General features: G+C 44.8%; 1 protein-coding gene across 2 annotated transcripts in view; it reads left to right on the top strand.

Annotated features, from left to right (window-relative positions):
- The first annotated feature begins 4,159 nt into the window (after positions 1-4,159).
- RIGI (RNA sensor RIG-I) overlaps positions 4,160-11,708 on the top strand; it is a 484,815-nt gene continuing 477,266 nt past the window's right edge. The window contains exon 1 of one of the 2 annotated variants that reach the window (XM_069239695.1): positions 4,160-4,352. Coding sequence is in view for 1 of the 2 variants with exons in the window: in XM_069239686.1 (XP_069095787.1) it covers positions 4,472-4,577 (106 nt within the window). In the remaining variant the exon portion in view is untranslated. Of the gene's footprint in view, positions 4,578-11,708 lie in introns of both variants that reach the window. The other variant, XM_069239686.1, reaches the window with a different exon arrangement.

The raw sequence follows: 11,708 nt of genomic DNA, 5'->3' as shown, positions 1-11,708 counted from the left end.
AAAGCGGGTGCCACCTGCCAAATGTAGGTGGATTGACAGGTATGCCTTCCGAAGTCCTCTGGTGATTTGATAAACCTTCATCAGAGAGTGGGTCAAGATGGCGGCCGGAATGCTTGCTGTCTGTGAAGACATCTGCAAACATTCATTAATAGAAAGACACTCTGAAAGCAGGGACATCTTAAGGATTTTGGGGGCCCTTGGCCAAATGTAGTTGGAGGGGGCTGGAAGAGCTTTGAATTTATGATCCAATTTCAGCTCTTTCATGCCCTCTTTGGCAAGGTCACTGACAGTGCACAGGCAGACTCCTCCAAATTCTAAAAGTGTTTACATCTACTATTCAGTGTTAGTGACAATATTGTAACAGCAGCAGCTCACTAACAGTATTGTAGATAATCACTATGACACCCTCCCATTTCTCATACGAGAGCTCTTGTTTTGATCTAAAAGAAACGTTTTTATGGATGCTGCATGAAACATAAACACAACGTTTCTCTGCAAAATGTATGTAATAGGCTTTCACACATCACCCTAACTAAAAATAAAGTAAAGGAAAATGGTATTTAAAACCACTTGTTTAAGAAATATTGAAGGTTATCGAGGCAAGACTCAGCAGAACAGAGCTGGCTCTATCAGCGGGTCCATGAAAGGCTTGGGCCCTGAGCCAGAGCCCACTTTATCCATGCCTTAAAATGTCTCTGTCTGACAGGCTAACATTTGTAGCCTTTTTTATCCTATTTGATTTAAGTTTCAATGTGCTACTGGACATGAACTAGAAAGAGAGAGGGACTATGCGAGCAGCAGCACTTCCACTTCCACTGAGAGAGTGAATGAGCCATAGACATAGAAAGATGTGAGGGGTAGGAGAGACCATAGGTGGTCATTTAAACCCTAAACTAGTAACAGGTAAAAAAACACACCCAGGAGCAAACAATATTAGCATTGTGTAGTAAGTGTGTTTTTACAGCTGATTATGGCCTTCTCCTATTGAAGGAGGAATAATGAAAGCAACCTGTTCTGCACCTCATATGACCTGTTGGGCACTGATATGCATAGGCAATTACCACCAGGAACAAGCTAGTGAAATGGGTTGTGCACAAATTGGAGCAACTGCAATTTGATCACAGTTCCTACTGGGAGTAAGTGCTCATAGGAGTGAAACGGCTTTTTGCACTTGTTTTAACGCCCGTGGCTCTAAATAGCCCTCCATATACATTGCTACATCTTGTGTGAGCCACTGGTGTCAGTATACCATTTCTCGCACTTTAATGTGCCCCTATGTTTTCACAGAGTAGAGGAGTATCCCAGCACTACATTATATGCATAATACAGCATGACAAAAATATCACAGTCACTACATCGAGCTATATTATCTAGCTCGATGTACTGCCGTACAAAAAGTACAGGCTCAGGAGTGGGAAGTGGCAAACGAAATAGTGGAAAGACAGATTACACAATTAAAGATGTTATGTCTCCACCCAGGACAGGATACCTGTTTTCCATTTTACAGTCAGTTGTGACAAAGGGCCTGATTTAATGCTGTGTATTGATAAAATAGTCTGGTTTCTGGAGGAAAAGTTAAATCCACAGTGGAATCCACAAGAGGATGGTGGAGGATAAGTGGTGAGTCTAGAGGAAATTTCACTGGTGGATTTGCCTTTGATTTCAGCACCTCTTCCAAAAATCAGTAGGGTTTTCCATTGCCAACCAACTCGAATTGAGTCCTAACTGGATAATATGGTGGGAAAATGTCACTGCTCCAGACTTAGCACTTTATAACGAAACTGAAGGTATTCCATTACCACCCTCCCAATGATTCAAAAATAGGACAACCTCATCTCCATTGATTTCAATTAATTCACTCTCCAAAGTCATGCAATCTCACCCTCCTCGTAGGCTCAGAAGGTTGAGAAGTAGGCAGAGAGACTTTTTAAAGCATGAGCAAAGCGGACTGTGGCCCAGAAGCCCAGCCTTTCAGGGGGCCCCCTGATAAAGACAACTCTATTCTGCAGAGAGGCTTGCCCTAGTGATTTTGAATGATTCTTACACACATTGCTTTAAATCCCATCTACCTTTAATTTATTTTTAATAAGGGTGATGTGTGAGAGTCTATTACTGACATTTTGCAGAGAAATGTTGTGTTTATGTTTCATGCAATATCCCTAAAAAGTTTCTTTTAGAGCAAAACAGGACATCACATATGAGAAAAAGAATGGTGTCACAGACATTATTTGCAGTAACATTATTGAGCTGCTGCTGTATTACAATATTCAAAACACATGTTACTATTCCCGAATAGTAGTTGTAAACACATTTAGAATGTGGACACTCCAGTGCACTGTCAGTGACCTGGCCAAAGAGGGCGTGAAAGAGCTGAAACTGGATCATAAGTTCAAAGCTGTCCTGAACAGGGGACCCCAAAATGCATTTGGTCCAGAGCACTCAAAATCCTTAAGATGTCCCTGGACAAGTATATGGAAGCTCTGTCAACGTCCTGGCTTACCCTCCTCTTGGGGATCCTGACATAGTTAAGTAAGCAAGACACTCACAGCAAGATCCAACCCTCCAACAGCAGTTAACAGGTAGCTGAGGGGCTGAGGGGCTAAGGGATGGATAAGGGATTAACCCAGTGAGGATTGAAGTATGCCTCTTCTGCTACCCAGGTATTTTGCTCAAATCAACATACACGTTAAAAAATGTGAAAAGTGTGTGTTGAAATCAGCACAATAATAACTCTGTCACTTCAAAGCATTGCAAATTACAGATATTGAGAGATTTTACTAACATTTTCATAGCTCTAAAGTGAACCTCATGTGGATGGAAGGCCAAACCTTATTTTAACCTCAGTTTTTCAAAAGAAAAAAAGTCATAGAACCGAGTGGTGTTTTGTGGAAACTTCAAGCTTCCCCAAGGACATCGTACGGAACACTTCTAGGGCAGGTGGTCCTAATGAGGTAAATAGGACATGTTTATTTATCTGAAGGGTAAAGATTCACGCAACGAGGGTGACACCCTCCAAATAAGGGTAAGTGCTAAACCAGTGATACTCAAAGTACGGCCTGGGGGCCGCATGCGGCCCTTTTTACCTTTACATGGGCCCCCCAGGGCAGCAGTAGCACTAGGCTGCTGTTTACTGGACTCAACAGGCAATACTTTATTTAAACACTAGGAATTTGCCCTGAACCGCTTAACTGCAGGAACACTTTCATTTTTTAAGAAATCTTGCAGCAAATGTCTGCAACTATGATAAGGGTTCTTAAAAATTCAAACAGTGTATTTCACTTACACACAGGACCATTTCATTTTACTACATCAGATTATATCAGTGCATGGAGAAGTGTTTTAATTTTTAAGAACAATAGATTTCAAACATAAATTCAACCCCCACCTTGATAACAATGCCAATAGTGAATTAAGAGGCAAGTAAATTATCGGCACTCTCTGATTGGCCTGATTTGCTATTATACATGAACAACTTCATAGTTTATTAAATCAAACACAGGAGAAGGCTTCGCACAGTGCACATAGTCATGCATTGTGAAGTCCTCCTACATACAAAAATGAAGAAAATGAAGGGAACGTGAAATAAAACAATTGCCTCGGATCACACAATTTGGTAAAGTGGCGAAGCTGGGATTAATGCCACATTTTCTGGTTTCACATTGAGCGATTCAGCCACTAGATCTATATGCTTTGCTGCCCCCTACACCCACCATAACGCCACAACCCCTCCCATCCAGAGCCCCCTCCTCCCTTTGATCACTACGCTGCCAGCATCAGTGCGGACCCCAGTCACACCACAGACCAAACTTTCTGGCCCCTGGGAAAATGTTTGTGAGTACCCATGTGCTAAACCATGCCAAATCCCAAGGCATCCGCACCAGCTGTCCCCTGATTGACACACTTGATTATGAAGTAGCTCCAGTTGAAACAATGGCAAATGGAGTACATTTTCTGTATGTTTACAAATATAAAATCGCCTTTTTTGGCTTTGGGGATTGCATCGCGCTCGTTTTATCCAACGCTTTCAGTGCCCTTGTACCTCTAAACATTGCACAGTGACCGACATGTGAGGTAAAGTTTCGGTTTCATTTCTCGCGCTATAACTCCGGTTTCCTGCGGTTTACTGCCTGCAGCTCTTCTGGACTACAGAAACTGCCGGAAAGGAGGAGCCCAATAGCTGCCTTCGTTCGTGCTCCAAGAGGATCGGAGGCTGTGGGGGCGATTGTATGTATTTGCTCTAGCCCAAGGGCGAAGGGTGCGAGTGTGTCTATAAGAGCGGGGGCTGACTTTCGATTCTTTCCAGTGTGGTGAAGCAGGACATTAGGACTGCAGCCACGGAGTCTGCTACAGAGGTGAGTTCGCGCCCATCTCCTTCTAGACCCGCTCTCCACATCGGGCTCTTGCACTGCTTGCCGCCCCGTCCACACAGCGGTGACAGCTCGTGACGAGGCTTCCCGACTGCACCTTTACAATGTCGGAGGAGCAGAAATGCAACCTGGAGAAGTTCAGCCACTACATAGAAAGGATCCTCATACCGAGGCATGTTCTGGGCTTCCTTACGACGTGGTTAACGCCAGGTGAGACGCTGCTGCTGCTGCGTGTTGTTGTTACTGAGAGGTATATTTATGAGAGTTTTGCGTCATGCTTGTACCACGCAACATGGTACATGCGTGACGCAGACACCTTAGATTTTTAAGCTATTCAAAGCCACTTTTTGTGGCTTTGAATGGCCTAAACAATCTGCTGTTAATGCAGCGCAGCGCAAATTGCTGTGTTGCATTACTCTGCACAAGGGAGGGATGGGGGTTCCATGAGTGTTCCCATACAACTCTCATGGTTTTTGATGCAGTCCCAGATCTGCCAAACTTGGTAAACCTGGGAATGCTCCACAAAGATACACCTCCCCAGGAGAGGCATAACAAGAAGACATATCTTTATTTCTTCTTGTTACTTCTCACACATAGTTAGGGGAACATGTCTCCAAGGATTGTTTTTGTGCAGGGAGATACCCCTGCCTTCACAAAAACAATACTGCGTTTGCACTAGGCCGCCCATTGTGCACCAGTCCAGGGGGAAAGGACAGGAATGCTCTGTATGCCTTAAATACGGTGCATTCCTGCTCACTCCCAGTGACACAGTGCAGCGCAGCAACCTTGCTGCACTGCTCCTCTTTGCCATAAACATTACCCTTAGAGTTAGTCTATTGAGTGTCACTGGTGCTGTTCAACTAAGAGCTGACTTGTTATACATGATGTTGCTGGCTGCTGAGTGCTGTTTGCACTGCATAGTGTTTGAACCTTGATGCTAGGGAACTGAATGGGGGGGGCGGACAAAGGTATTTGGGTGAATATTGTGTTCTGATACCGGACCTTAATTTGCAGCATGTAACAATTTTTTGGATGTAAACTTAATAAACAGAGTTAAAAAACGATGTGGCCCTGCTGCCATGCCCTGCCCACTATCTGGCAGCCTAGTGCCACCAATAGATCCTTGCACCATAATGTAAATGTGTGTGATATGTCTAATTTAGGTTTTGTGCTGATAGATTACCCTTCCAGTACAAAATACTATGTTTTGACATCATTTAATACATTACCAAGTTTTGCATTAGTGCTGTACAATATAATAGACATTTAAATTTGGAAAAGCTTGGAGAAATGGAAACATTTTCTCCTGCTTTTTCTCTCCTTTAAGAATTTTTAGTAGATAGGGCTTTGCATCAAAAACCTTGAGTGACAGCCTGGGAACCCAGCATTCAATGTCAATTGGACTGCAATGGCTTCCATGGCCCCATACCTGGCTCAGCTGGGCTGGATGGCAAGGCTCAGTTGGGACTGCAGAATGGATTATTCAGTAAAGCATATAGCCTTTCGTCTATCCTCAAAACTTTGCTTATCACTCAATTCATCCCCATTTAAAAGGCGCATTTACTTTTTAGGTTGAAGCCCATCAGACAGCGCATCATTTCTGGTTTCCTATCAACATATTGGGGACATTCAGAAAGCTTCCCTGGGAATGAATTATGTCTGTAGCATTGGCTTTGTGGTTTGTAACTCACATTTCCGGGTGTTCTGTTTGCTGGCTTTATTTCTTTTAGGCTATCTAGTTTGAGTTTATCCCTCCCAAGGAGTAAAGCCTTTTCACACTAGCTCTCCTTGTATTCTTCCACAAGTGCTCCTCTCTGTAAACAGGCCTGTAAATCGTGTTCTTATCTTGTCACATTTGCTGTGTATTCAAAGACATGGGTCAAATAACAGGTTTTGACTTCCAATGGAGTTTTTTGTTTACTTTTCTTTTTCTGACTTCAAAGTTAGAGGATTTATGTGACAATCATGCTGGATACTGGGATATAAGAAAGGTTTCTTTTCCTAGCACACAGCATTTAAATGAACTGTGCAAGTATTTCAAAATGTATCAGAATTAGAAAAGAACAAATGAAGCACATTTTTTGTTAACTTTAAAGTGTGTGAGAAACACATTTTTTAATATGATCAAAACAAATCAATACATTAGGTGATGCCCTTTCCACACATCGTTTGTGCGCTGTATGGTTTTATTAGTAAAACTGTATGTCTGTGCAAATGTAGTATTCATTTAAATTGAAAATGTAATGGCAGTGTATTCTACACCATTGCACTCTATGCCAATACCAATGCAATCTACTGTGTACCACTCCACACTACGCCCCTGCATGCTATTTCAATCCACTGTAGGCCACTCCAGTCTATCCTGCACCACTGCACTCTATGCCATTGCACTCTATGCCATTACACTCTACGCCACTCTACTCTATGCCACTGCAGTCTACTCTGCACCAATCCACTGTACGCCACTTCACTCTACTCTGAAACAATCTACTCCATGCCACTCTTGTCTGCACCACTACACTCTACAACACTGCACTCTACTCTGCCCCACTGTACTCTATGTCACTGCTCTCTATGCCACTCTGCGCCACAGCACTTTATGCCAATGTACTCTACACTACTCGGGAAACATCACTTACAACACGGCAAATGCAACAAGACGCATTTTCTGCAATATCGTCGCCACGCTTACTGGAACAACGACTCCCTTTTTCTCTGCCTTAACCATGCATGTGCTGAACAATTTTGGTTTTAGGGGTGGGGGGCCAGGGTAATTTTGTATTTAGAGCGGGTGGGGGTGAGTTTTCAGGGGTGGGCGGTCGGGATCATTTTGAATTTAGAGGCGATGGTGGGGGTTCGGGCTAATTTTGTATTTAGGGGCGGTGGTGGGGGTTCAGGCTAAATTTGTATTTAGGGCGGGTGGGGGGGTTGGCTTTTAAGGGGTGGGGGTGTGGGTAATTTTGTATTTAGCGACCGGGTTTGAGTGTCGGGTAGGCCGCGGTCAGATAAGTGGGGCTGGGAGAGGATTGGGGGTAGTTTTTAGGGGTAGAGTAGTTTTTAGGGGTGGAGGTGGTTGGTTATTTTTTTTTTAAGGGGGGTCAGGGTAGCTTTGTTTTTAGGGCAGGGTTGAGGTACTCTTGTTTTTAGGGCGGGGTGGGGGCTCTGGTAATTTTGTTTTTGAGAGGTGGGGTGGGAGCTCAGGGTAATTTTGTGTTTAGGGCAGGTGGGGGTTGGGTTTTTAGGGGTGCGGGGGTCGGGAACTTTGTATTTAGGGTGGGTGAGAGGTATATGGCTGGCATATAGCTGGGTCGAAACTGGAATGGCATGGCAAGCAAAAAAACTGATGGATTAAACCCAGATCTGTAACTGGGGGTGAATGTTTGATTTGCTCTGCATTCCAATCATCATCTTTGGTTTTTGCACTCAGCTCTATTATGCACCACTTTCATCTACAATACTGTATTCTACAGTGGTGCATTGTACGTGGCAGAATTCTGTGATACTGAACTCTGGGTCACTGCAATCTATAAAATGCACCATTTTCCTCTAAATGAGGCCCTTAGTGTTGTTCCTTCAGTGACTGTCATTTGACTGTGTTCCAAGCCTTCTAGAATGTTAACCAATAAGTTCTTGTTGGTAGTCTTTGTATTGTCTGGATCCACGTATAGTGTATTCATATACACTTCCTACCTTACCAGAATATTGGCATGACTCCAAAATTCCCTCGACTTACTGGGTGGCAACAGGGCATATATATATTGCCATTGCTCTTCCATTTGCTTTTGTTTTATCATCCAGGTTACTTTTTTTATGTTGTTTCCTAGCCTTTTTCATCTTACTTTCTCTCTCTTCTATAATGCTGTTCTGCGTGATGGCAATTCCAAGAGCTCTCTAGACTCGGAGAGTGGGCGCTGTAGGAAAGTCACTCTTTTCGGCATGGTTACCCCCACTTTTTGCTTACTATCAGTATGCTTTGGCTGTCTTCACTGGGATCCTGCTAACCAGGACCCCAGTGACTGCGCTCTCTCCATCTAAATTTGGTTTCCTAGGACTTCGCACACCTCACAATTGGCATACTAGTCCCCCCATATAAGTTCCTAGTATATGGTACTTAGTGCCCCAGTGCATTGGGGCGCCAGGGGTTCCCCATGGACTCCAGCATGTATTATGCCACCCATGGGAGCCCACACAAAGTGTGTCTGCAGGCCTGCCTTTGCAGCCTGCTCAAAAAGGTGCATGCAGGTCATGGGCACCAGGTCACTGTAAGTCACCTCTATGGTAGGCCCTTCTAGCCCAGAGGACACAGTTCAGGTACCTGTGTGTGAGGGCACCCCTGCATGAGCAGAGATGCCCCTATGAACTCCAGCTTCATTGCACTGAGCTTCGTAAGTGTGGGAACATTTTACCTGTGTACTGGACAAAGGTCAATACCTGTGTCGAGCTACATAATGGTAACTCTGAATCTGGGCATGTTTGGTATCAAACATGTCAGAATCATACCCCTATGCTGCTGCCAGTATTGATTGTATGATTCCATGCACTCCGGGGTCTCATTAGAGGACACTCAGCATTGCTCTTACTAGTCTTCCTTGGTTTTCTGGGCAGCCTGCGCTGCTTCCACCCCTCACATAGGTTTATGCCCTCCTGCTGCTTGACCAGCTTAGGCAGAGGAAGGCAGAACAAAGGATTTCCTGTGGGAGAGGGAGGTAACACCCTCTCCCTTGGAAATAGGTGTTACAAGGCTTGGGAGGGGTAGCCTCCCCAAGCCGCTGGTTTGCGTTGAAGGGCACATTTGGTGCCCTGCTTTCATAACCAGTTTGCACCAGTCCAGGGACCTCAGGTCCCTGCCCTGGTGCGAAACTGGACACAGGAAAGGGGAGTGACCACTCCCCTGCCCATCACAACCCTAGAGGTGGTGCCCAGTTCTCCTCCAGGTGGCCACATGATCCTGCCATCTTGATTCCAAGTTGGGCAGAGGCCCGTAGGAGCACCTGAGTGGCCAGGTCAGGTAGGTGATGTCACAGCCCGTCCTGTTAGGTGCGCACTCTACTAGGCAACCAATCCCTCTTCCTGGGCTATTTAGGGTCTCCCTCTTGGATGGCCCCTCAGATTCTGTGTGCACAATTCCAGCAGGACTCCTCTGCATTGTTTACTTCATCTTCTGGCCACTGGGACTGCAACTGGACCTACAGGAACCGACAATCTGCAACTTCAGCAACAACTCCGCTTTGCAACATTGTTTCTCTGGCTCCTTCCAGCTACTACAACATTTCACTTGCTGTGCATCCTCTGAGGTCTGTGAGTGTTCAGCCTGCATAATAAGTAAGAAGGAATCTCCCTTGGATAAAGAAGTCACTCCCCTGCATCTGCAGGCACCATCTGCTACGACGACCTGCTGCCTGGATTTGTTCTCCCCTGGAACTGCATGGTACCTCCAACACAGGTGGTTGTCTAAAGTGGTCCCATTGGTCTTCTCAACCAGCTGTCCAAATGGGAGACGGTAAGCCCTTGCCTCTCCTTGCAGGACAGTACCACTGTGCACAGGGACTCTTGCAGCTACCAAGGCTTGTTTGCTCCTCCAAGGGATCTTCAGGTTCTGTGTAGCCCCGGCCCCCAGCACTCCTTTCTGCAAATCACAGTCTCCTGTCTGCTGCTCCAGCAATGTGGGACTCCTCTTCAAGTGTGCTGTGTGGGCCTCACTGAGACTGCTGTGCCTGCTGCCAGTAGATTGCCTGTGAGGGCTGCCTCCTCTGCATAATAACCAACAGTCTCATTTATAATGCCTATCTTCAGTATGGATCAGCAAGCGGAGTCAGTCTTTGTCCTCAGGACATCAGTCTATCAGCAAGGCATCAAGATTCAGCATCAATGTTCAGAAAATGCAAAGTCTCTAAGCAATAAAGTTAGGCACGTCTCTTGAAAAGACGCAAAATGGACAAGAATGAGTCTCCCTTCTCTCTGTGCAGTGTCGTTATACTAAAACTACTAAAACTATTTTCCCAAATCCCTATTGGTCAGTTAATCGCAAGTTCACACTTTGTCCAATAAAATTAAAAGTCCAAATCTATGAATTCTACTATTACTCCATTTACATGCCATTGATTGGTTGTCCTGCAATGTCCTCATCATCCGGCTTGTCCTGTAACAATATTGTTGCAGCTACCACTCCAGTCAGTATCCCCATTGTTCTTCTCCTGAGAAAGTCAGTCTCACATGCGTTATGCATAAAATGTTACATTGACAAGAACAGCATTTTCTACCAGTCAGTTCTCATGAAAAGCAATTCTCAGCTATGAGCACATAATGCAAAATGGAAAATCACAATTTAACTCCTTAGGACAGCCATTTATTAAACGTTAAGAATTACAGCTTTGACATGAGGCCTGGCAAGTAGGCCATGACACTCGCTAAGTTAAGACCTATACTTAATAAAACTAGAGCATAATACATAAGCCTTAATATGACATACTTCTACATTAGTTAAACAAATGTTCAACATTTTTCAATATTAATTCACTAGTAAGTACACTTCGTGAACATTGGCGGGCACTCTTCGTAATCAAATTTTCAAATGTGTGCATTATTTTACTATGTTATATTTTATACACAAATCCATTTTCAGAATACATGAACACGTGTCGATAATCTTTATTACTACAACTGTGCTAGCAATAGCTATATTCAAAACTTACCCAGCTTGCGCCTTTTCAGCGTTGTACCTCCTCATTATTGCCACCACCACTGTCACCACAACTACTGCATCAATCGTGCTACTTCCACAGCAGGAAGTCATGGGTCAACTGAGTGTATCTGTGTGTCTTAATGGCTTAATTACTCTTTTCTGTTTTTTTGCTTCTGTATCCACTTTATCTTCTAATGAGAGGCAGTCACCACAGACCTCAGGAGCCAGACAACACCCCCTGTGCACCGGATCACCCCTGCTGACTGGATCGTAGCTTGGGGGGGCACGAGCACAAATAAATGTGACTAAATTGTTTCGACCAGGCCTGCTGACTCCCTGTATGTACCACCTTGCCCCTTGGTGCTGACCTGCAGCCTAGAGGGGCATGAGAACACTCAGCTTATAGACCAGAGGCAGGGCATAGGCCAGAGAGAGCTTTAGTTTGGTAGTCCTACAGAGTGCAAGGGCATCAGGCTGCGCCAAGACCTGGCTTAACTGCCTCAGCTACAGCTAGGTACTCTCCCTAGCAAGGCCCTCTACTGGGCTGGTCTGCCGAACAAGTGAGCCTCAATGGCAAGCTTACCTTCTAAATAGCCAAAGAATTCTGACTCCTCACAGAGGGGTATAATTCAGGCAGCATTCAGCAAGAGCAGGAATTC

Source organism: Pleurodeles waltl, chromosome 1_2, assembly GCF_031143425.1.
Source record: "Pleurodeles waltl isolate 20211129_DDA chromosome 1_2, aPleWal1.hap1.20221129, whole genome shotgun sequence".
Lineage (NCBI taxonomy): Eukaryota > Metazoa > Chordata > Amphibia > Caudata > Salamandridae > Pleurodeles > Pleurodeles waltl.
This window is presented reverse-complemented; position numbering and strand designations above follow the sequence as displayed.